Source organism: Tenrec ecaudatus, chromosome 10 (assembly GCF_050624435.1).
Source record: "Tenrec ecaudatus isolate mTenEca1 chromosome 10, mTenEca1.hap1, whole genome shotgun sequence".
Classification (NCBI taxonomy): domain Eukaryota; kingdom Metazoa; phylum Chordata; class Mammalia; order Afrosoricida; family Tenrecidae; genus Tenrec; species Tenrec ecaudatus.
Genome location: NC_134539.1, coordinates 76417908 through 76444072, shown reverse-complemented (window position 1 = coordinate 76444072; position 26165 = coordinate 76417908). Strand labels below are relative to the sequence as shown.

Genomic DNA, 26165 nt, shown 5'->3' with positions numbered 1-26165 from the left:
GTAGGGATCTGGAAACACAGGGAATCTAGGACGGATGAACCGCTCAGGGCCAGTGGTAGGAGTGGCGACACCAGGAAGGAAGGGGGTGTAGAAAGGGAGAACCGATCTTGGAGATCTATGTGTAACCTCGTCTCTGGGAGATGGGCAATGGGAAGGTGGGTGAGGGGAGACGCCGGGCAGTGTAAGATAAGATAAAATAATTATTTATAAACTATTAAGGGACCAGGGGGAAGGGGGGAGCGCGGCGGGAGGGGGAGGGAAAAAAAAGGGAAACCGAGCTGATTCCAGGAACCCAAGTGGAAGGTGAATTTTGAGAATGACGAGTGCAATGAATGTATAAGGGTGCTTTGCTCAATTGATGTATATATGGATTGTGATAAGAGTTGTATGAGCCCCAATAAAAAGATTTACTAATAAAAAAAACAGTATGATCAGGGAAGAGCAAGTCTTCATCTGCTGATGTGGCAGGACTCAAGAAGGGATGGAGGCCGAAAGTACCCATTAACAGCTGAAATGTAGGATGCATGAATCTAGTAACATCAAAAGTCGTCAACCCTAGGTATTATTCAGCTGAAACGGATTGGTATTATCCATTTTGAATGTCAAGGTCTACTATGCCAGCAATGACACATTGAAGAAGAATGGCCTCACATTTATCATCAAAAACATTTCAAGATTTATCCCAAAGTATATCGCTGTCAATGCTAGGATAATATCCTTATGTCTGTAAGGAAGAACAGTTGATACTCCTACTATCATTCAAAGCTATGCACCAATCACTATGCAAAGATGGAGGAATTGGAGGTTGTTATCAACTGTTGCAGTCTGAAATGAATCATTCAATCATGATCCACTGATAATGAATGGTGATTGGAATGTGAAAGTTGGAAACAAAGACTAGTAATCAGAAAATATGACCTTGGTGGTGGAAACGACACTTGAGCGTTCATGTTAGAATTGTGAGGAGACCTTTTTTCAGCAATATACATGGTGACTGTACCCGTAGACCTCACCAGATGGAACACACAGGACTCAATAGACTGTATCTGTGGGAAGTGATGATGGTGAAGTTCACCTAGAACAAGGCCAGGAGTCGAGTGCAGAACAAATCAGCAGTTGCTCTCATGCAAGTTCAAGTTGAAGCTAAAGAAAATGAAAATAAGTCCACGAAAGCCAAACCATGACCTTAAATAGATCCCATCTGAATTTAGAGGCCATCCCAAGAGTGAATTTGATACACTGAACATTAATGACTGAAGACCAGGTGAGAGATGGGGTGACATAAAGAACATCATACATGAAGAAAGCAGTCACTAAAAAGACAGGGAAGAAAGAAAAACTCAAAGTGGAAGTCAGAAGAGTCTCTCATATGAAGAATAAAGTGAAAGAAATAAAAAACTAAAATAGCTGAATAGAAGATGTCCAAGGGAGTCTTGAGAAAACACAGTATTATAATGAAATGTGCAACCTGGAGTTAGAAAATCAAAAGAAAGTACACACTTGGCCTTTCTCAAGCCGAAATAAAGAAAAAATTCAAGTGTTGAGTTGCAAAATTGAATGATGTTCTGGGAAAATGTGGAATGACACAGAATGCGTCTACAGAAAATGAAAGGAAGACACTGAGTCACTGTATTAAAAAGAACTGGATGACATTCAACCACTGCATTAGGTAGCTTATGATCACCAACCAAGGAAGTCCCAGCCACACTGAAGGCATTGGTAAAAAAAAAAAAAAAAAAAAGGAATTTACAGAATACCAGTTGAAATGTTTGAGCAAAAGGGTGTTCTCAACTGGAAGTGCTTAATTGTCTATGGGAAGAAATTTGAAAAAATAACCAACTGGGAGAAATCCATATTTGTGTCCATTTTAAAGGAAAACAATCTAATCGAATATGGAAATTATTGAACAGTGTAACTGATATCATACACAATACAATTTTTGTGAGAGATGATTAAAAAATTGTTGGAATGATGGGAAACTTCCAGAAATTAAAAGCAGACTCAGAAGAGGATGTGAAATGTAGGCTCTGTGACGTCAGATGGCTCTTGGCCCAAAGAAGAGAATACTACAAAGATGGTTTTTTTTTTACAAACCCTTGTGTCGAGGGCTGACTTTCAATAGATCGCAGCGAGGGAGCTGCTCTGCTACGTACGAAACCCCGACCCAGAAGCAGGTCGTCTACGAAAGGTTTAGCACCAGGCTCCCCACGAACATGCGGTACGTGACGGGCGATGGGGCGGCCGCCTTTCCGGCCGCGCCCCGTTTGTTTCCCAGAACGAGGGGCACTCCGCACCGGACCCTGGTCCCTACGCGCGGCGGGGGTCCACAAAGATTTTTACCTGTGTTTCACTGATGTTCTTTCTCCTGGATCAGAGCAAATTATGCATAACATTGCAAAGAATGGGAATTTCAGAACATGTGGTTCTGTGGATCCTGACACGGACCAATAGGTAGTCATTGGAACAGAAGAACAAGGGGCTACAGCCAGGAAAGGTTTACAGCCAGGAAAGGTGTCATGCTTGTATCTTTCACTATACTGATTCTATCTGCATGCTGAGCATATAGTCCAAGAAGTTGGTCTCTCTAAGGAAGAGAATGGTGTCTGGACTGGAGGAGAGTCTTAACCTGTGAGAAGAAGGTGACACAACCTTGCTTGCCAAAAGTGAGGAAGACTTGAAGTGCACTTACTGACGAAGATCAAAGGCTATAGTCTTCAGTATGGGTTACACCTCAATTTAAAACAATCCTCAGGCAACATCATGATGTCGAAAAGATTGAAGCTTTAAATTTCAGTTCACTTGGATCCACAATCAACGCCATGAAAGGTGGAGCCAAGAAATCATTATTGTATTGGGTAAACGGCAAAAACCGTCTTTAAGGTACTAATACGCCAAGATGCCAGTTTGAGGACGAATGTGCACTTGGCCAAAGCCATGGTCCTTTCCATCCTGGGTAGCAATAAGGAAGATCGAGGAAGCATGGATGCCTCTGAATTACAGTGACGGTGAAGCATACGGAAATAATGACAGAAGAATCAACAGATCTAGATGAAACAGCCAGAATGCTCTGTAGAAGCAAGAATGGGGAGACTTCACCAGGACTTAGGACGAGTTCCCAGGAAGGAGAACCCCATCAGAAGGTCCTGTTTGGAAGAGGATCAGTGGGAAAAGGGGAAGACCCTCAGTGGATTCGCACAGTGGCTTCCACCGTGGCAATCGAATGAGGATAGTGTAGGGCCAAGCAGTATTTCTTTTTGTTGTACATAAGGTCTCTCGCTACGAATCGGAACCGACTGTCAAGGGCACCAAACGCCAATAACCACTTATGGTTCCGAGGGCGAAAGGCACCAGATAGCCTTGGTTTCCAGGAGCGAGACACATTTCCCCGCTTAAAGGGGTTCAGGGAATTCAACTCCGGTTCGAAGAAAATCCAGTCCTCAGTTTCTCTCTTACTTTGTCTCCGTCCGTTTTCACTAGTCGGGTAGACCAGACGTTGGCCAACGCTACTGGACTCCGGCTCGTGCACGGTCTCCTAGCAGGGCGGAACCGAGGCTCGGAGTCAAGAGCAAAGGGCAGAAGAACGTGTGAGGTGTCCAAAGACAGACAAGCGCGGGCGTCAAGGAACTACAACTCCCAGGATGCACTGCGAGAGGCGCCGAAAGCGGTTGGTTGGGAGCGCTAGCCCCACCGTCTTCTGGCCAATGGGACAGAGGAGAGAGACCTGACCCGGATTTTCGGGGACCAATGGTAGTACAAAGGAGGCGGGTAGCTTCCTACTACTCACCTTGTTCTCAGAATAGTTACATTTAAGAGGTCGTCTCAGCGCGGCTTATCTCAGGCGGTGGACACAGCGCCTGACACAGCGGAGAGGCTTCCTCGAGAGCGGTGCCCGGGGCATCCGGGTCGCGGAGAGACGCCTCGGGACGCCCTAGTGGGCGGGGTCAGGGGCGGGGCCTGGCCTCGTTGTGGAGCGGCTCGTAATCCATCATGGCGGCCGAGGGGGTCGATACCTTTGCCTGAGCAACGCTGGAGCCGGAGCCGGTTCCTGGGTCTTGCCGCTGACGGACCCTCCAGTTGTCCACAGTCTCTCTCGGCCGGGGGAAGCCGGGTCCCGCGGTGGATCTCGGGGAGTGCGACTGCTTGGCGGCGGCTGCGGGTGCAACGTCTGGGGCCGGGGGAGGGGGTGTCTCGGGCTGAGCCCCTAGGCTTGGGGCAGCTAGGCGGCCGGGCCTCCTCCCCGCTTCACCAACCTGCCGACTTCGGGGTCGAGAAAGTACTTCATCCTATACAGCCCCATCCGGGCTTATGGGCTCCAGGGGGTGGTCTCCGCGCCCCTCAGACTTGGGACAGCCTGTTCCCTGAGGCGTGGAGGAGCATCGTCCCGCAGGAAGCTGCCGGTGCCCCACCCCAGCAACCTCCTCCTTCCCCCAAGTTGCCCCTTCTTCCCGTTCCCGACCCAAGTTTGACGGGGGAGCCCCTTCATTCAAATTGCCTCCCTGCTGACAGGTGGCCTCTCTCCCCCCTTTACACCCCCTCCACCCCCAGATTGTGCCCGGGAGCTTCTAATGCCCTGACTTCCAATGTCACCTACGGCCCCCTTGGTCTTAGCCCAGCCCCAAACTTTAATGCAAAGGAAAAGTCGGGACTGGTTCCACCGGCCTTTTAAAAAGCGGACTTAAAAGTTGCTGGCAATGCAGTCCTTTTCGACTCGGTGGAGGGCAAGCTCTCGCTGAAAATCCGGGTGACCCCGAGCCCTTTTCCCGTGGTAAGGTCCATACACAGGAGCAGCAGCTGGGTTCGGCAGGAAATTGGTTGGAAGATGAAGAGACTAAGATAGGGGGTGGGTGACTTCCCCAGGAAAAGTTCGGTGGGTGACTTCCCCAGCCTACAAAGAAGATCAACATTTCCTCCAAATGTGGGAAACCAAATGACTTTAGAATCCTTGACCCTTGTACAGCATTCCCTGTGAAATTTTCTGATTTAAGTTTTACCTCGCAAAAGGAAAGACGCTGCCGTTGCGCCAGTAAAACACACTTCGGCTCAAACGTCTGGGTGGCTTTGCAGGTACAACTGCCCGTGAAAGTACGTCGCAATTGTGAAAAGAATCGGAACTCCTGTTCACATGAGTCCATCTCAGAACTCGGTTTTCATCCTTGTTTCCGAAGATGTCTTTGTGTGATTGACCTCAACTTCCTGACTTGTGGAGATTCAGGTGAATGTGAAATCCCACCTCTATACCATTTTCCTTTAAGCCGACTGACTCATCCGGGATAAATCTTAAACCCTTTTCCGGAAAGGGGTGCCTATCATTACTTTATGGGGCAGCAGCCTGGAAAAGTTCTTGGGGACCAACGAAGGCCAAGTTTGCCTGCCCTGCACTTCATCAAAGGAGCAGGGAAGAAGGAGTCATCCAGGCACGGAGGTCCACACTGCAATGTTTTCGTGGAACATGGTGAGTGCTTTTCTTTATGTATGTCACTCAGACCACTAACGAGCTGATGGGCACTGGGTGCCAGTTCTTTCTAGGACTGCCTAGAAGTTCCTGATCTGGCTTATCTCCTAATTTCTGGCAGAACTTTCTTTGTATAAGAAGAAATCCCTTAGTGACTGTATGGCTTGATTCAAGAACTCTTTGAGTTGCTTATGCTTTACCTTATTCTTGGTCGCACTTGCGGTTGACCTTGATCTAGCTCTGAGGGTGCCAGGCCATCAGTTTCCGGAGGAGGTTGGATTTTGGTCGTTCAGTGCGTTTATAATTCTGTTCTCATCAAGAGCATGAGAGTGCATACACCTTTCGGGGGACGGGAGTGGGAGGGGTGGTGAATTTTACCATATTCTCAAAGGGGCTTGCACTCCCTAACCACAGACCCTAGTTGGCACAAATATCTGTGACCTTTTCCATCATAAGTCCGACTTGGAAATCCTCACTTTGGACTTCTGTGGGAAAAATCGAATGGCGAAGCAGCCTTCCTTGTGCATTGAGGACGCGTCAGCCCCCAAACCAACCCCAGGGCCATCACAGCAGTCCTCCAGGACAGGAGAACAAGCTCCGTTGGTGTTCGGAGATTTTAAATCTTTTTGCGTAGACGGCCTTATCTTTCAAGTCTGTATGAGAACAGGTGGCCTCCTCTTTCTCCCTCAGAGTGGCTGGTGGGTTTTTATAGCTGAGCTTGCAGTTAGTAGCCCAGTGGGAAGCCCACTGTGTCCCCAGGACCCCCAGCCTCGAGTTAGTGTACCCTCCACGGGGAGGCATCCTTTCCCCACTGAAGCAGCTCTCAACTTCCGGTCTCCTCTCTTTAGTTGGTATTGGAGTGCTGACCAAACCATTGCCATCCAGTCAATTTTGACTCATAGCGACCCGATAGAGCAGCAGTTCTCAGCCTTCCTTTCTTACAGTTCCTCATGTGGTGGCGACCCCCCAACCATAACATTATTTTCATTGCTACTTTATCACTGTAGTTTTGCTACTGTTGTGAATCCGGAGACCCCTATGAAAGCGTAGTTCGACCCTCTAAAGGGTCGAGACCCACAGGTTGAGAACCGCTGATTTAGAGCTTGCTTGCGGTGTGGTAGGTTACACATTGGGGTCAGTAGTTCAAAACCACAAGCCTCTCCAAGCAAGAGGTCCTGAGTGTTAGGCTAGGTTGTGTAGAGAAGCCAATCTAGGAAGCGCTTTGTATCAAGAATTAGTTCGATTAACTTTGTATCAAGAATTAAGGTTGTGTAGAGAAGCCAATCTAGGAAGCGCTTTGTATCAAGAATTAGTTCGATTAACTTTGTATCAAGAATTAGTCCCCAAGTCCCTCTTCAGACTTACGTAACCGCAGGCCGGTGCTGCAGGCTGGTGAGCAAGAAGCACATCAGAGGCCGCTGGGCGCAGAGGTGCGTGCATCCAGAGTCAATGGAGACGTGGCGGCAGCGTGCCGGCAGCTCTTTGGGTTGGCAGCCTACCTGGGGTCAACCTCTCCAGACAGGCAGGCAAGCAGGCAGAGTGCCAGCAGGCAGGAAAACCGAGGGCTGGAGCGAGGCAGTTCCCAGAATCCCCCACTCTTATACAAATGGCTTCTGACATCAAGGAGGTGTCAGCAGGCTGCGACTTGATTGACAGGTTGGACTCCACCCTTAGCCAAAAATGTCTAATTGACATAATCCCTCCCTTAGCTTGTAACGAAAATCCAAACTCCCTGCCGTCCAGTAGATGCCATCTCGTAGTGGTCCTATAGGTCAGAGTCAACCGCCTTTGGGAGTTTCCGAGGCTGGAACTCTTTCTGAAGTAGAGCCCCGTCTTTCTCCCGCGCAATACCTTCGTTCTCCGAGGAGCAGCTGTTAGTTTGAACTGCCAGCCCAACGCATAACCACTAAGCTACCAGGGCAGTCTCCGAGTTGGTTTTCCCCCCACATCTCAAAAGATGAGCGAGCTAGTGACTTGGATGACCGCGGCTGTGGCTGTGGGTGAAGGATTTCAGAAGAAACTCGGATTGCCAGGGAGGCGATGCCACTCACAGTGAGGCTCTCGGATAGCGCTCTAGGGTGTATAGAGTATAGCTCCCCCATTAGTTTCTGGTCCTGTTTAGGGAGTAGAAAGTCCCATCTTTCCCCACAGACCAGCTGGTGGCTTTGAACTGGACCACAGCCCTGGGCATAAGCACTACCCCACCAGGGCTCCTGAGTGATAGCATTAGGTTCCGTAAATATTTGAAAGCAGAGCCGACTGGGTTTGCTCTCGGATTCGCTGGGGGATGTGAGAAATGTCCAGAGTGACACCAGGGTGTTTGGACTGAAGAACTGGAAGAATGGAATTGACTTTGAAAATATAGCTTAGGAGGGTTTTTTTCTTTTGGGGGGTGGGGAGGGGAAGGTGTAGTGATGAGGAAGAATTAAAAACCAAGAACTTTTTTTCTTTAAAAAAATATCATTTTATTGGGGGCTCGTACAACTCTTATCACAATCCAGCCATCCATTGTGTGAAGCTCATTTGTACATTTGTTGCCATCATCATTCTCAAAACATTGGCTTTCTATTGGAGCCCTTGGTATCAGCTCGTTTTCCCCCTCCCTTCCTCCCCACCTCGTCTCCCTCATGAACCCTTGATAATTTATAAATGATTATTATTTTGTCATGCCAACAACTTCTTTTTGAATATGCTACCTAGAAGCCCCGGTGGTATAGTGGTTACACACTGGGCTGCTGATTGCAAGGTCAGGGGTCCCAAACCACCAGCCACTTTGGGGAGTAAGATGGTGTTTTCTACTCTCTGTCTTTTTACCACAGAACCAGCTACTGTGTGGGAGAAAGATGGGGCTTTCTACTCCAGCTAGGAGTGACAGGCTCGGAAACTCATAGGGGCAATTCTACCCTGCCCTGTAAGCTCACTATGAACCAGCATTGACTAGATGGTAGTGAATGAGAAGATGACATCCAGTAGTTTATAAAGTTAAGAATTTACCTTTTTACATAATAAGATTCATTTGAATATTTGTTTTTGGTGGTTGAGCAATGATATTCAAATTTTACATGGAAATCAGTTCACCTTTAAGTTTCAAATTCTTTTTGTGGATTATTATCTCCCTACAAAGTCAAGAAATTACAGATTTAATAAAGAAAAACTTATATACATTTTTTCTTTTTTCATGGCAGTGAATGTCTTAAATATAAATGTCTTCAGTGTTAAAAGTTGTAGCACCTTTATAGTTAATGCTTAAAAAAATTGAAACAAAAATATTTCTATACTTCCAATTTTAAGTTAGACATCTATATCCTTTAAGGTATTGCTTATTAAATTCACTAGTATCTGCTGTTTTATTAAGAGTTTAACTGAAAAATTAAGAAAGTTCAACAGTACTTTACAGTTCTCAGAACTTTTTTCAAGGGGCATTATGAATCATAATCAAGTTGGCAGCAATGGGGCTTTGGTTTAATAATAACTCTTAACATGATAACCATGTGATTCCCATCACTGATTTTTATAGCTAACACCCCTACACATTAGGAGGTCTGGAAAAGGCAACTATTATTAAAGTTAATTCAATCAGATTTTAAAAGAGATTTTTTTTAATGACATCCACCCATGTTTGTTAAGAATTGGGTTTCAGCATGTGAACTATGAAGATGCAGAATTGTGTATTGTGTACCTGTTAGGTACTCTGTTGAAGTGCCCAGTTGTTTCCCATAGTCAAATATGTCTTATCTTTCCTGAAACCTCTGCCTGTTTTAAGAAATATGCTGTAGTACTCATCTAGAAGAAAGCCCATGGGTGGGGAGGTAAAGAAGGATGACCAAAGGCAAAAGGCCATTTCCCCTTATTTAAATGAAGTATCCAGTTGAAGAGAACAGAACTTGGAGACCACGTGAAATCATTTTAACTGGTGTGCTTCTGGTCTCGGTGTGATGTGTCATGAAGGGTAGAAGATCCATATTTTAGCAGAAGGGAAAGGAGTGAGTTAACAAGAGTGAGCTAGGAATTAGACCAGTGTAAGAGTTTGTCAGTCATATATCTGAGGGGAGGGGGTGGGGGTGGGAAAGGAGCTCTGTCCAGGTAATGGTTAGACATTGGAAGGCTAACCCCACAGTTAGCAGTTCAAAATCACCAGCTGTTCCAAAGATGAGGCATTCCATGGCAGTGAATGAGTTCTTACTTAGGCAGTTTCATTAACTTAAAAACTTTTAACTAGAAATTTGAAAATCACCAGGACGAGAAATAGATAAAATCTGGCACTGACAACATCTCCTCTGTCTGTATAGACATAGACACGAGATTACATAGATGAATAAATTTCTGACTTTGCATAGTTCTCTGTCTAATCTCCGAGCCCTGGTGGTATAGTGGGGTTCACTTTGGGCTGCCAGCCACAAACGTCAGTAGTTCAAAATCACAAGCTACGCCATGGGAGGAAGAGTAAGCTTTCTACTCTGGTGAAGTGGCAGTCCTACCCTGTCTTTCAGGGTCGCTTCGAGCAGGAATCGACTCCGTGGCAGTGAGTTGAGTTGTTGAATTTTACCATCTTTTTGCCTTACGTGCCTTTAGGGTCTATGGATTAATGATTTTACTGAACGAATGCTATTGAAATTACTGCTTTGTACCTACCCTTCGTTTTAAAGTAGCTTTGTTCCATCAATTCTCACTCAAAAAATCAATGCCACTGAGTCGATTCTGACTCATAGTGACCTTTTGGTCAGAGTATAACTGCCCCTGTGGGTTTCTGAGACTGTAAATCTTTATAGAACAGAAAGTTTCAGCTTTCTCTGGTGGAGCGTCTGGTTGGTCTTTTCAAATTGCTGCCTTTGCAGTTAGCTGGGGCCCAGACTTGAAGTCGAGTATTTATTTCACTGTACCGCCAGGGCTCCTTTCCATTGACTAAACAGATTACAACTCACTGCCGTCAATTCTGCCATCAATTCAGAGACCCCAGAGGGCAGGCTTAGAAAGGCCCCTGGAAGTCTCTGAGATTGTAACACTATGCAGGAATAGAAAGTGCCATCTTGTCTTTTCCTGTAAAAGGGCTGGTAGTTTTGAACTGCTGACCTTGAGGATAGCAGCCCAACACGTAACCACTACATTATCAGAGGAGGTTTCAAAAAATTTGTGGAAAAACAAGATGAAAACCTAATGGAGTTTTCCCACAAACTCTTTGAAGCCCCCTTGTATATGCTCATGTTTAAGGCACCCTGTGTTATCTTCTTGTTCAGGTTTTATTGTGAATCAAGTGAAGGTTTACAACGCAGGTCAGTTTTCCCTTCAACAATCCCCATTTTGCTACATGCTGGTTGCTATCCCCACAATGTAACATCACTAATTCCATTTCCTCTGTGTTTCCTGTTTCAGTCCTTCTTTCTAAACCCTTCTGAACTTTGTCCTCGGGTAAATATAGCCTGTTTGAGCTCAAATAGTTGATTATTCTAAGGTGTGCATACCTCCCTAATGTTAATTGTTTTCCTTAAGGACCTGTCTGTTGGTTGATTGTGCATTGAGTGTAGGGGGTGCATTCATGTCCAGACTTGAAGCAGAATTAAAGGCTCTACCCTGGGGCGTTCAATCAGTCTCAGTCTGACCAGCAAACCTGGCCTTTTTTTTAATATAATGACTTTGAGTTTGGTACCTACTCTATCTAGGGCCTATTAATGTGACTCTTTTCAGAGAAATTGGTAGTGGTAGCCAGGCAACATCTTGTGCTTCTGATGTCATGGTCATGGAGGCTGATATTTGCATGGCCCATTAGGCCATTAGAATAATTGTTCATGTGTCGTTGATTTTCGTCATTCTTTTCTCTGGACAAGGAGGGAACAATAAGTGGACCTTAGGTGGCTGCTTACAAGCTTTTAAGACCCCGGTCCCTACTCACCAAGTGCAATGTGCTAAGTACAATGGCAGCAGTTGGAAACCACCAGCCACCCCACAAGAGGAAGATGAGGCTCTCTGCTCCTGTAAAGATTTACAGCCTTGGAAACCTCAAAAAGGCAGTTTTCCTCTATTTCATAGGGTTACTGTGAGTAAAATTGACTGGATGGTGTAAGTTTCGGTGTGTACTCTAGTACATTTACGGGTATATTTGCAGCAAAGGTAAATTCCCATGGACACATGTCCTCTGTCAAACTGAACCATAGTCATGAGTATACTCCCAGTGTCCCTTCCACACAGTTTAGCCTCCTTGTCTGTTCATGGATCTACTTGTAGACCACTGTTACTGCAGAATAGTGTGAGGTTTTTTAAAAATTATTTTATTGGGGACTCTTGTTACAATTCATACATCAATTGTATCCGACATATTCCTACATATATCCCATCATTCTTTTCTAGACATTTCTTTCCATTGAGCCCTGGGGATCAGCTCCTCTTTTTTCCCTTTCCCCGCCCCAGCCCTCATTCTAGAACAGTGTGTTTAACATTATCTTACTCTTGCACTCCTTCCGGCGTCTTCCTCTGACTCCATAGCTTCTCCTCACCTCCCTCTCATTGCATGTTGCCTTCTCCTTCAGCCGAGTTAGCAAGTGTCTGTTTACCCTCCCATCCCTGGAAACCTTCCAAGAATGTTTCTTTTGGTGTGAAAACCTCTTCTTGACGCTTAAGGAGATAGAGGTCTCATGCAGTATTCGTCCTTTTGTGATTGACACATTTCAGTGAGCATACATAATGTCCTACAAGTTCATCGATGTTATGAGATATTTCCCAGGTTCATTGTTAATTTTCCAACATTGCATAGCATTCTTTTGTGTGTCTGTATCATAGTTTATCCATTCTTCTAACAACGGACATTTAATTTGCTTTCATCCTTCTGCTGCTATGAAAGCACAGCAGTGAACTCATGGGCGTGGATGTATTGGTGTCGCCGCTCTTATTCTCCAGGAGGTAGATCAAGAGGGCGGATCGCTCGGTCAGAGGGTTTTTGTGTTTCCAGCTTCTTAAGGAAGGGCTATATTGCTTTCCACAGGGATTTTTACCAGGCCACCAGGTGTGTATGAGTTCTAGTCTCTTCAGAGCCTCGCCATCATGTGTGTTTGTTTCTGTTTTAACTTTGCTATCAATGCTGGGTGATATGACTTTGTTTTGACTTGTACTTCCTTAATAGCTGATGAACTTGAGCATTTCTTCATGTGGGCCACCTGAATGTCTTTTTGGGTGAACCATCTATTTTCATCCACCGAGGGACTTGATTTTAGTGCCTCAATCATTTGCATCTTAATTGCTCTCATTTGTTTCTTCTGGGCCACTTTCCTTCATCTTGAAGCCTTTCCTAAGTTCTTTAGCTGTGCCCTGTAATAAGCACTGAAGCCTGAAGAGATGACTCATTCAGTAGCAACCATCCCCGGTTGCTCTTGACAGAGCATCACTGGAGAAATTGAAGAGGACCTTTGTAAGATCCAACAAAAGCTGCTTGTGGACAGGCTATATTCCCAATGGCAAACCATCCTGCTCTGACCTTTCTGTTGATCACTATGAGGTTATGGCTGACAACTCTATTGAAAACTCTCAAACTCAAACTCACTTCCATTCAGTAAATTGTGACTCATAGTGAGCCTATAAGACAGGTAAAACTGTCTTATAAACCTGGTGGGTTCCTGAGATTGCAACTCTTAACAGGAGTAGAACTCCTTCTCTTTTTCCCATGGAGCGACTGGTGGTTTCAAACTGCTGACCTTGTGGTTAATGATGCAATATACAAGTATCCTTTTTAATAAAAACAGTAATAATGATTATAATAACACAGCAATAAATACTGGAATAACTATTACTTGTTATAACCATGTTAGTATAGTCAAATGTATTATGACTCACAGTGTATATTGCTATTGTACACTTTCTTTTGTTTTTCCTTTCCTAGAAACTTTAATAAAAGATATTTATTGACAAAAAAAAAAACCCCTTTCATGAGGCCAGGGGCAGAGCTACCACTGCAAACATGTAGAGTGCTTCACGAATGTGCATGACCCCTTGCACAGGGGCCATGCTAATCTTCTCTATAGCGTTCCAATTTAACATATTTGCTTCTGAAGCAAGCACTGCTGTACACTTTTGTAAGATAATGGATGGGTCCTGCACCCCGAACTAACTTTTCTGAAAAAGCCAAGTTACTCCTCTTCCATTTGGTTTGAGTATCCAATTGGTATATCCCATATTCATAGTATGGTGAAAATCGACCCAGAACATGGTGAAAAACCAGGTGGTATCCAACTGAGAATCCAGGCAGTAAACCTGAACAACAAAACCCAAACAGCTGAGGATTTAAAGACCTAAAACTTACTGACTGCCATTATGGAAGCCTGGACCATGCTGAAGATGATGTAAAGCCATGCAAAAAATTAGTGACAATGTAAACAAAGGACGTTCAATTGAAATCCTTGAACAAAAGGAGGGGTTGATACGGAACTTGAAAACCCCAAAAAGTTATAGGTGGTTGGCCCTAGTAAGAAAAGTCTAGAATAAGTTACAGTTTCCCCGTCACCTAATTGTATGATGGGAAACTGGACACAAGAGATTTCTCCATGGGTTGATTAGTGTACCTGAGTACAACAACGGAGGACCTGCTTCTAGATGTGTGTGATCTGACTTACGATAAAAGTTGGGGTTCAGTGGTCTTATAGCCTCCTTGGGACTGTGACTCAGGGTTGCATGATCATAAGTTGATCCCAGACACCGCATAGCCAGTAATTAAAAACGTAAAACCATTCCTGTGACCTTTTTAAACCTGTAATTATATACAAACCCAAACCAAAACTTGCTATCAAGTCAATTCTGATTCATAGTGACCTTAGGGAGGGTATTCAAGGCTGTAGATCTCGTTTTCTTATTTTTTTATTAATCATTTTATTGGGTTTTTTTACAGATCTTATATCAGTCCATAATTCAATTGTATTGAGCACACATGTCCTATGTTGCCATCATCATTTCCAATTCGTCCCCCTGTCCTTCCCCAAATCTTTTATTTTAAATCATTTTATTGGGGGCTCGTACAACTCTTAGCACACTCCATCCATCCATCCATCCACTGTGTCAAGCTCACTTGGACGTTTGTTGCCTCATCGTTCTCAAAGGGCTGTCAATCTTGACAGAGGTAGAATGCCTGGTCTTTCTCTAGTGGAGAAGCTAGCGGACTGGCTGATCCTGAGGTAGAGCACTTCAATGAGTTCATGGGATATTCCAGTATCGTTAAATCCCATTTTTTCAGGATTTTTGAAACCCTCTCCTTTTGTGTTTGAAAATGTAAATGTTTTCAGTTTATTAGAAAATACGGGTCATCATGTAGAAAAAAAAAAGAAAATACAGTGCTCATACCATTTATTAGCAATATGCTGCCTTTGTAGTCCTGTCTTCACTTCTTTGGCGGAATTTGATATGGACCTTATATCAGTGTCTTCCTTGACATTATTCATGATCTTGCCATTGTCATTTAACTGCAACACAAAGTATTCCTGATGCTTTTAAATGATCTTTATTTAAGCTTAATTAGGAAATGGATACAATGAGAAACGAACCTTCAACACATACAACTACAAGGAAAGATTTGTTATTTTAAAAATAATGTCAAAAAGTAATGTTTGTTGCTTTATAACAAAAATATTATATATTTCCCTAAGTTCAATCCAGGAATATTTGTTTGAAAACCCACGGAGCAGTCCTATTGTGCATACAATAGCAAGACGTATGTGTACCACTGCTGCTGAGCAGTCAGTCACGGAATCTCTGATCCAGTAAGCCATGTCAAGTTCAATCAGCCTTTAAGTCCTTCACAGTGGAAATGAGTCCTATCCTAGTCACGGTAGTTGGTGTTCCTGAGTGGCAAAAATGTGAACTGCTCAGCTACTAATGGAAAGGTTGGCTGTTCAAATCCACCTTGAAAGAAAGCACTGGAGTTTTCCTTCTGAAATATGCACAAGCTCGCTGTCCTCCAGTCAGCCCCGACCCACAGTGACCTGATGAACTATCAGCATCACTGAACACGCTTATGAAGTGCAGTTCTGCTCAGAAACTTGGAGACGCCATGAGTAGGAATCGAAATGATGGCAACTGTGATTTCATTTTGTTAGTCAGAATCAGAGGCGCCCTGGTAGCCTAGTGGTTATGCATTGGGCTGCAATCCGCTTGGTTGGCAGTTCACAGCCACCCACAGCTCTGTGGGAGAAAGACTGGGCTTTCTACTCAGTTACTGTCTCAGAAACCCACAGGGGGCCAGTCACTCTGCGTCAGCATTGACTGGATGGCAGAAAGTTTGGTTTGAATACAGAATCAAACAGGAAAAATATTTGCAGATGTCCCAGGAAGCTTTCCAGCGGATATTTTGGAGATGGTGCTTTCCAATGAGGACATCATTGTTATTGGATGGATTTTATAAGCCAATTAAACCCTAAGATGACTTCTTGGGCACCCTTAAGTCTTCATCATTGCTTTGAGAAAGTGTAATAACGGCATGAATGATGAATCAGAATTGGTAAATTATGACCCTTTCATAGAATAAAGTCTTTTCCCCCTTAAAAGGCTTGTATAGAGGAGTTATAAGGAAATTCATGGGGAGCATAATGAATGACCACAAATGACTGGCCTTTGTCCCCAAGGGCTGGGAAGGACCCAGAGGACCCCTTTCACTTAGTTAACAGGGTCCCCAGACTGAAAGGTTGACTGCTTGTTTCTGTGTGAGTGCAAGTTGAAGGACTGCTTGCCACTCACGGGAGCCGTAACCAACGGACCTGTGGTGGAGGAGGAGAGACGGAATTCCAGTTGCCAAGCTGGAGAGCAGTCATGGTGAAGACCACAGAAGGGACAAGACCATGTCCACCCTCAGACTTACATCCCAGTGCAGAGAGAAACTGAGAGCAGGGCACGAAACACTCTGGAAAAGGAGTGCAGATGGGGTCAGGGAAAGGGGGAAAGCGCTGTGGTTGGGGTTGGGGTGGGGGAGGGCAGTACTGAGCAGTACCTGACCCCGGGCGGCCCACGCAGGATGATAGCTGGCCCAGACTTTTGCAAACCAGTGCCCTCTGCATTATAAAGGAGGAGACACCAGTTGTGTGAGCTTTTGCTCCACAGTCCACTGCTTGTTACAGTGGGAGACTCCTTCCTAGGCCCCCCAGTGTTGTACTGGTCCCCTTCAGGGGTCCCCTGGCTTAATTGGGCTAAATTCAAAGAATGACCATTTGGTCCTTTTTTTGGCCTCATATTTTGTATGCTTCAGCTGTGATGGATATCATTTTGAGGCTGTATGCTGTGCAGTGAGTCGGATGGGATGCACACACAGCTTTTCAGTTATTAATTCGCTACAGTTCACTTTGCTGGCATACTTCTGAAGTGCTGATGACTCCATTGAAATCTTTTTCTCTGCTAGCTAGAAGTTGAGACTCATTTAAGCAAACGCACTTCCATCTTTTCTGATGTCCATTAGGAAAACTTGATTCACAGATGATGTCCTGAGCATAAATAACTCCCCTTCCTTAGGGCGCCAGCAAGTGTTGTAACACAGTCCTTTCTTGGTATAGCTGTCGTTTGAGTGCATTCTCTGTGCCAGGCACCATGCACAGCCTTTGATATATTTTAAAAGGAAACGAGGAAAGGAGAGAAGGAAAGGAGAAAGACGCAGACGGAAGGCTGGATGGAATACTGGTGCATGTTAAACTGGACTTTCACAGTTAAGAGGAGGAGACACGAAAGTACAGATTATAGCATGTATTGGAGTTCTGTTGTCTCATGATAATTTCCTGCTTCTGTGTCTCTTATCTCCTTGTTAAGTAGGGTGACAGGGATCATAGTTCTGTCCGGCTCTATTGGCAGTGTGACTGTACGTTACCAGCACCCCCAGCGTAGGTACTGGCTGGGCGTATGCTTCATACCACCTCCTGTGCTAGTACTTGAGAATGCAGCAAGGCCTTTTAACCTCTCTGAGGCTCTAACTACTGATTTGCCAACTGGGAATTAGCATAGTTACTTTGATTGGACTGTTGGTGAGAGAGTGAAATGAACTAGTGAATATAAACTACTGATGCGCTAGCCCTTGGTGGTGGTATAGTTGTTAGCCACTACTGAGCTGTCACCAACTCATGACCCCCATGCACAGTGGTGTGAAATGCTGCCAGATCCGCCTGTCCACAGACTTTTCCATAGACTTTTCATTGGCTAGTATTTGTCAGTAGATTCCCAGGTGCCCCTCCCCCTCCCAGCTTATCTTAGTCTTTTGAAAACTCTACTAAAACCAATTTAGCAGCATAGTAACAGACAGGTGGTACTTGCTCATAAGGTGCATGGACTGGGAATTGAAATTTAGTCAGACCCACATGGAAGGCAAGCATTCACCTCAGAACCACCAATGACCCATGCTGGTTCTTGGTTGGCCTCTAACACATCGTAATTATTGTTGCCGTTACTGTTTGTAACCCCCAAAGTAATGAATTTTGTTAGTAAAAGGAGTAAGCCAAAAATGACTAGGTCAAAAGGGCTTAAGTGGAGAGCAAATGCTTTGAAAATTATGAGGGCAATGAATGTACAGATGTGCTTTATACAATTGATGTATGTATGGATTGTGATAAGAGTTATATGAGCCCCTAATAAAATGTTTTAAAAAATTAAAAACTGAGCACCCTAAAAAAAGAGAAAGAAGTAATAATACTGTGATGAATAACTTGTCTGTTGCTCGGCTGTACAACGTTGGTAATAATTAAGAAGTATCTTGGGGGGCAGCACTAGAACTGATGGTGATTAAATACTCATTTTAAAAGTGAGTGAACCACGGACGTACGATAGGTGAATACTGTATCAAGAAAACCACGGGGAAAAAGAAGCCAAACTTGACCAGCGATGATCATAGGTGAAGGGGAAAAGGTTGTTGCTTAGGGCATTGAGTTTATGTCGATGGTGGTAGAATGATTTAGAAAAGGATATTAATAGTGTCCATACAGCATGAAGAGTATCATCAATGGCACTGTTTCACACAGGCAGAAGTTGTAGAGTTGAAGAATGTTCTGCTGTGTATATTATTGCCATCACTGGGAAGAGCAAAATGTCCTAGAACTGACTATGATGCACTCAAGAAAGAGCTCAACTCTCCTTGATAAGACTGAATTATTGAAGTGTCTGACATGTGGATAAAGTACAAATAAAACCGTTAAATACAAAAGAAGAAGAGGAAGTGTCTTTAAAGTCCATGCGCTTTATCTGAGCTCATGGTGAAACTAGACAACTCTAGAGAAAGCTCAACCTGGCCTGTTAACACTCTTTGCCCATTGGGTCGTTGGAGACGGAGAACTGGGGAGCCCTCTCCGTCTGTGCTGTGTGAAATCAGCAATGCGGTTTCTCTACTCCCACTCCCCGAGGGTTCCCTTGTCTATGGCTTCAGGCCATTCTTTCTGTCCGGACCATTTTCCATTCCTTCCAGAAGTTTCTTATGTCTTAGGACAGAATGGTCTAGTCCTTAAATTGACTGCGTCTTGATTCGCACACTGCATTTATCTCTGGCTCTTTTATCAGCATCTGCAGAGGTGTTATTTATGGATATGTACAAAAGCGGGATTTGTGATGCGCGGTTTGGTTTTGTAATACCTTGCAGCTCGTTTGCTGGAGGTAAGTCCTGAGGTAGTAAGATTGTGTGCCCGTCAACCCAAGGCAGAAATTACTAGAAAAGCAAACTCAGTTTCCTCACATCAGAACACTTACTGAGTGAACCAGGAAGTTTGCTGGTGTGCCAGAGGATTAGCATGTTCTCTGGTGGTGCTGGGTCATTTTCCTCAGGACTTTCTGGGAATCCTTGCTGGCTCCTCGGAGGTGGTTTCCGGCTCTGGCTCTGCTCCTCCTTTCTCATGTCTTTAACCGGGGTGCTCTGCCAGTTTCCAACGTCGCCACGGCTGGAGAGAGCAGGCGAATGTCTCGGGGCTCTCCCACGCAGGAACATTTCACTGTCGGAAACTAAGCTCTTTGCACTCCGCAGCTTTTACCTGTATAGTTGATTAGAAATAGAAGTGGGCGCAAAGACTGTACAGATGTGCTTTATACAATTGATGTATGTATATGTATGAACTGTGACAAGAATTGTATGAGCCCCTAATAAATTGTTAAAATAAAAAATAAAAAGAAATAGAAGTGGGCTCCAGGAACTCCGGGCTTGGCTGTGATTTCATTTCCCTCGTTGCTAAGCGGACTCCAATGTTAGGGAGAGCTTATGGGGCAGTTGATTGCTTTCATGAGGCTTAGCTCGTGATGGTGTTGTAATTTTCACCCAAGAATAGGCGGGACTATGTAAATACAATGCTGTGGCCCAGCTAGGGGCTTGGCCAGCTTGCTAATAATACATAAGGGCCATGGCACCTTTGTGGCTCTGGGACCATAAAAATATGGTATGCAGAACTCTAACAAGGGGATTAGTCAGTTTTGCCATCGCAGTCGTCTTAAAATGGCTTATCCCAGAGGCAGATAGAGGACCTCATTACAACCAAGAAGAAGAGACGGGCGAAGAAGGTGTGTTTTGGACCAGGCAAGCTCTGTGCTGAGAGCCTCTTGGATCTAATAGATAGCTCCAACACTGCAGACAGCACAAGCCAGGGAGAAGAGGAGGCAGGAGTAATAGAACTGGTGCAAGATGATGCAGTGCGGACTTCCTGGCCCAGAGAACAAGGTAGGTAGAATAGGGATGCTGCCCACAGAGTGAGAGAACGGAGCACCTGCAGATCGGAGTTTCCTATAGAGGGAGGCATCTTTGAGCACTTGCTGGTGGTAGGCTTGCTGTCTCAGGGAGTGAAGGAGCGGAGTGCTTTGGGACTGAGGCTTGGTGGTGGCGTGGGATGCTCCCAGACACGTATTGGTGGAGTTCAGAGCTTTGTAACAGGTGCTAGAGCAGGTCAGGGGCCAGGCCAAGGATTTGGGACAGCTGAGAAGAGAGTGTCCTCATTGTAAAACTGTATCCTGAGGTGGTGTATCTGATCCTCATTTGTAGCCTATTGTTGTGCTAATATGTACTTGGGAAGATGGAGGAATCTGAGGTGGACATTCCTCCACCCTCCAACCTTTGTATGGATTCTGACACCAGCCCTCTCCCACAGTGCACTCTGCGTCTCTGCTGAGTTCAGTAATTCATTGCAGTGGCCACACCGAATTTTCAGGTCATATGAAGTTTATTCAGGAATGACCTTCCCCTCCCACTTGTGAATGAAGTTAGTTGATGTCTACACAGAATCCTTTATGATTAGTGGATTTTCTTTTTTGTATTCTTCCTATGTCCATTACAGTGGAGGCTCAAGAGTGAACTATACCAGAGTCTAGGATGATGGATCTTGGTTTGTCAGATACTTGAGTCAAAGCACAAAGGAAGTGTGACTCTTGATAGCCAGTAGAGATTTTCCTGTTGGACATGGCCTGAACCTTCTTCTGTGAGCAGTTCTTATCATTTCCCCTGCTTCTGTCTTTCTCCTCGCCGAATAGAAAGACACGGCGAACATGAAGATCAGTTTTACCCAACTTCACACCCTGGTCTCTGTTCAGATCTTCTGGTCTGGGCAAATTCTTCTTTCTTTTTGCTAGTCCAGTTTCAAGAATGTAGTGTTTTGCTTTGTTTTTCCCAAGTTTTCCTAATTTAATTTCATACTTAAAACTTTTTTCATTTAAAACTAAGATAAAATTTACTTTTATTGTAGTTTTAATGCATTTTATAGATTTATTAACACATTTATCGATGTATGTAACCACCATCACGTCAGAACACAAAATAGTTATAGAATCCCCCAAATCTTTGTGCTATTCTCTTTCAAAGTCACACCTCTCTCCACTTCTATTCCCTGCCAGATGATCCCCCCCCCCCCCCACTATGGCTTGGTTTTTTGAGAAGGAACCATCCAATATGCAGTCTTCGTTTGTTTTTAGTTTTTTATTGTGAGTTGGGTGAAGTGATTTGCAGAGCGGGGCACCATCTATTCCTGGTCTCCTGGTTGTGGAGGCTGGTATTCGTGTGGTCCATTACTGCACTGGACCGAGCGTTTCCATATGTCTTTCGGTTTCATCATTCTTTTTGCTTCTTGGCGGGGAGACCGGTAGCTGCACCATAGATGACCCTGGTGAGCTTTGCAGACACAGGAAGATGCAGACAAGGTCTCTGGGAACGATGATCTGCCACTCAGTCTTTGTGCCCTCTGAAATCCTGGTCCTGATACTTCAGGGCCAGATTCCCTCAAGGTGGTTGGTTCTGTTTAACAAGTGTTCATAACTTTGCCCTCTGTGTGCTCCACCATGTTCTTGGATATATTTGCCACAATAACCCCAAAGCTAAACTCACTGCCATCGGGTCAGTGCTGACTCCTAGCAACTCACCTGCGGGTTTCCAAGACTGTTTATGGAAATAGGAAGCCCAGAGCTGCTGTTGGTTTTGAACTGCTGACCATGTGGATCACAGCCCAATGTGTAACCATTATGCCACCAGGGCTTCTTTGCAAAGATAATATAGGGCACATATATAAATATCCTCTGTCAAATCTATGTCTATTAGATAGAGATACTCATGAATATACTCCTACTCGCCCTCTTCCACCTTGATTCTAATAGAAGAGGTGGTTGTTTTATGACTTTTTAATGAATTTTAAAAAGTTTAAATCATGAGTATTCTCTACCAAATTCGTGTTTTAAATAAAAAATCTTGAATAAATCTTACTACCACTAAGACCACAAGTGTGGAATGGGCTTGTCTTTTTTGCTGCTATCAGGTCGGTGTCCACACTGGTTTTATGTTGCTGTAGATCACTTTTAGGGACATTTGATTAATCATTTCTTATTGTAGATTGTGTAGTTTTAAGCATTGACCATTTTTCTCTCACATTGTTATGATCTGTAGCAATAAAGTATACTAAATCATTCCTTATTAAGTCCAGCACAGTGGTGTCTGAGGCTTGAGTTCTTGTAGTTATACATGGGAATTAAATAAGTGCTGGTGGCCATTATCTGAGAATTAAAAACCCGAGGTCTAGCAGAGTAGAATAATGAGTTGGTGGTAAAAGAAATGACACATCTCTGTCAGACTATGTTATTCTAATCGTAGATACTTTAAAAATTACATTTTAAGTGTAACACACATAAACACTTTCCATCTCTGGTGGTTAAGTAACTTGTTATTTCACCTTAAAATGGTCATGGCTCAGAAAAGAGCATTACATGACATTTTCTCATAAAACAACCAGCCTGAACCCTGTCCGCAGGTCATAGGAGTTTCCTTTGCTGGTCTGCTAAGTGGCTGTTAGCAGGGCAGCATTTGGAGTTTGCAGACTTGTCTGAACAATTGCTATTTATCAACATTCGCTCTGCTTCTGGGCCTACAGCAACCTCTATGTGACAGACAAGTCACAGCTCTGACAGGGCAAATGGAGGGGCGGGTACCTCATTCTGTCAAAGGAGGAGACTCCTCTCCTGGAGAGCGCTAATACCTGGGGAAGAGCTTTTGAAACTCCAGCGTGGCTTATGAATGTATACCATTATTACTACTTCATGGAATGACTTATTTGTCTTCAAACTGTGAGGTGCATTTTCTCTAATCTAATGCTGATGCTCCTGGAGGGTCCTGTCACGTACTTTGAAACTATTGTGAATTTATATAGATTGGCTGGTGCAAACTTTTTCCTTTCGGATTCTTCAATTTATTTCTTCCACATTTTGACAGTTAAACAAACACAAAGTTGTCATCAGTCTATGCTGGCTCATGGCGATGTGATGTATTTCAGAGTATGACTTCACTCCATAGGTTGTTCAGTGACGATGAGACACGGATCACCATAATAAGGGTGAAAAAAAGAGTGAAGTTTATTTTTCTATCACGTTTCTTTTTTGGAGGGCTGGAGGGTTGGGGTAGCGATAGGATAAAAAAACAAAACCAAAAAGCAAACACCTCTACAATCCATTACCATCAAGTTCATTTCAAGTTCAAGCAAAAGCCCTGTGAGTAAGACGGCCCACTGGATTGCCAAGGCTGTCGTTTTCTTTGGTTGTTTGTTTGGTTAACAGTTTTATTTGCATTTAATTCACATATTATACAATTCAGTAATTGAGTCACATTAAGAGCAGTTGTGCAATCACCACCACAATCGGTTTTAGAACATTTTCTTCATTCTTTTTTCTTTAAATTTTTTCCCTTTTTAATAACAGTTTTATTAGTACTTCATCTACATGTCAAACAGTTCAATAATTCAATCATATCAAGAAGAGTTGAACATCATCATTTTCTTTCTTTTTAATTTTTTTCATTTCTTTCTTTTACTCATTGTTATTCATGTATTTTTTCCCCTAATTGTGGCAAAAATATATACAACAAAACATTCTCCAGTTCCACAACTTCTACATGTGTAATTCGGTGCCGTTGGTTATACTCTCTGTGTTGTACAACCATTATTCATACCCTTTTCTAAATCATTTCACCACCGGTCACATACACACTCTTCTTCACTCATGCTATCCATTGGTCCAGTTTGGTTTCTTTTGTTTTTAAGTGGTTTTCTTTCTTTTTTTAAATCATTTTATTGGGGGCTCATACAACTCTTATCACAATCCAAACGTATACATCCATCGTGTCAAGCACATTTGCACATAATGTTGCCGCCATCGTTTTCAAAACATTTTCTTTCTACTTGGGCCCTTGGTATCAGCTTTTCATTCCACCCCCCTCCCTCCCCCACCTTCCATCCCCCATAAACCCTTGATAATTTATAAATTATTATTATTTTTTCATGTCTTACACTGACCAATGTCTCCCTTCACAGCACTGTTTTGTTGTCCATCCCCCTTGGAGGGGTTATGTGTAGATCACTGTGATCCATTCCCTCTTTCTCTCCCCAGTTTTCCCTTACCTTCCTGGTATGGCTACTCTCAATACTGGGCCTGAGGGGTTTATCTGTCCTGGATTCCCTATGTTGTAGAATTGGGATCATGATAGTGCTGGGGGGGGGTAAGCATTTAAGAACTAGAGGAAAGTTGTATGTTTCATCGTTGCTACACTGCACTCTGACTAGCTCGTCTCCTCCCCTCAACCATTCTGTAAGGGGATGTCCAGTTGCCTACAGATGGGCTTTGAGTATCCACTCCACACTCCCCCTCATTCACAATGATAAGATTTTTTGTTCAGGTCTTTGATGCCTGATACCTGATCCTATAGAAACTTCACGATCACACAGGCTGGTGTGCTTCCATGTGGGTTTTGTTGTTTCTCAGCTAGATGGCCGCTTGTTTATCTTCAAGCCTTTAAGACCCCAGACCCTATATCTTTTGATAGCCGGGCACCATCAGCTTTCTTCACCACATTTGCTTATGTACCAATTTTGTCTTCAGTGATCGTGTTGGGAAGCTGAGCATCACGGAATACCGGTTAATAGGAGAAAGTGTTCTTGCGTTGAGGGAGTATTTGAGTGGAGGCCCAATGTCTATCTGCTATCTTAATACTAAACCTGTAAATATATGTACCTAGATATATTCCCCCATCGAAATATAAAAATATATTTACATATGTACATGCCTGTATAATTCTCTTCATTCTTGTACTTGTCATTAGCTCCCCATTTCCCCCTAATCTCCCCTGTCGTACTCACAGGAAACCATTAATTTAGTTATTGTCTCTATAGATTGACATCTTGGATTTCATATACAGAAAAACATTGAAAACAAAAGCAAAAATCTAACAATAATAAAATAAAATTGATCAACACCTCAAATGAAAAGAAAGTAGAAAATATTAAAAACTAGAAAAAACAAATGGATTATAAGGGAGATCATTGATAGGATGCTAAATTTTAACCTTACTGCCACGTCAGCAATCCCTTTTCCAGTGCATTCTGTATGATAGCAAGGCTGTTTACAAGCCTGTCCATTGTCAGAGGGGATGCACTAGGGGCTTAGTCCACATGTATTCCTCTTCATTCCGCCCCCCCCCCCACCACACCCTACCCCCACTGAAACAGCTTTAAAATGGGTCTAAAGGGAGATGAATGATAAGGGACTGCATTTTGACTGAGCTGTACCTGCCTAGGCAGTTTTGCAGCGCTCTCTGTCTTATACCAGGGCTATGCACATTGCCCAGCTCTGATCAGAGGGCACTCGCCAGAGGCTTAAGCCATGGGTGGACCCTGCACATGAATTTTGGGCTTGCACTGTCATCCGTAGCCTTCTGCAAACCAGTGTTCACAACTTAAGTTCTGATACCACTCGCTCCTTTACATTTGGATATTATTGATAATCCTTGGATCACAGGCGGGTGTGCTTCTTCCATAGAGACTTAGTTGAGACCTCCAAAACTGGAATCGTGATAGGAGCAAACTGCCTTATTTTCCCCCGACAGAGCCACTCCTGGCAGCTTTGAACAGCTGACTCTGTGGTTGACAGCTGAGCACCTAACCACTGTGCCATCAGGGGCCCTTGTTGATTGGATAGGCAAGAGAGTTCATACTTTCTTGACAGTATGTTTAGAACTGTGTAAAACAATATTGCACAATGCTTAAGAATACGTAAATGGTATCATTTGGTCCTTGTCCATTGGAACCTTTCTTTACTCATTCAACATTGCTTCTAAGATTTACCTATGTTGGTTCCTGCAGATTGAGAGCCTCATTTTAGCTGCTGTTTAGTATTCCATTGTGTGATTTAACCGTAATTAATCCATTCTCCAGTTTATGGCTAGTAGGATTTTTCATAGTTCTCACTGTTACAGTCAGTGCTACAGTGAATGTCCCCTTCTACA

The 26165-nt window shown here is 43.9% G+C and overlaps 2 protein-coding genes and 1 non-coding gene across 4 annotated transcripts in view; 2 read left to right on the top strand and 1 right to left on the bottom strand.

The window, feature by feature from the left end:
- Positions 1 to 4580: 4580 nt before the first annotated feature.
- LOC142459238 (uncharacterized) lies at positions 4581 to 4679 on the top strand. The gene has a single exon (XM_075560627.1). The coding sequence runs from the start codon at positions 4581 to 4583 to the stop codon at positions 4677 to 4679; it is 99 nt and encodes a 32-aa protein (XP_075416742.1).
- The window catches only part of ABL1 (ABL proto-oncogene 1, non-receptor tyrosine kinase), a 153387-nt gene continuing 131900 nt past the window's right edge, over positions 4679 to 26165 (top strand). The window contains exon 1 of one of the 2 annotated variants that reach the window (XM_075560623.1): positions 4679 to 5452. In XM_075560623.1, the coding sequence (XP_075416738.1) occupies positions 5317 to 5452 (136 nt within the window). In that variant the 5' untranslated portion in view covers positions 4679 to 5316. The remainder of the gene's footprint in view (positions 5453 to 26165) is intronic. The other variant, XM_075560622.1, reaches the window with a different exon arrangement.
- Positions 13391 to 13494, bottom strand: LOC142460420 (U6 spliceosomal RNA). Its single transcript, XR_012786630.1, has one exon. It is a non-coding gene; the product is annotated as a U6 spliceosomal RNA (small nuclear RNA).

Bases quoted from the DNA above. Each gene is read 5' to 3' on its own strand.
- LOC142459238 (XM_075560627.1), top strand. From the start codon at position 4,581: ATGTCACCTACGGCCCCCTTGGTCTTAGCCCAGCCCCAAACTTTAATG.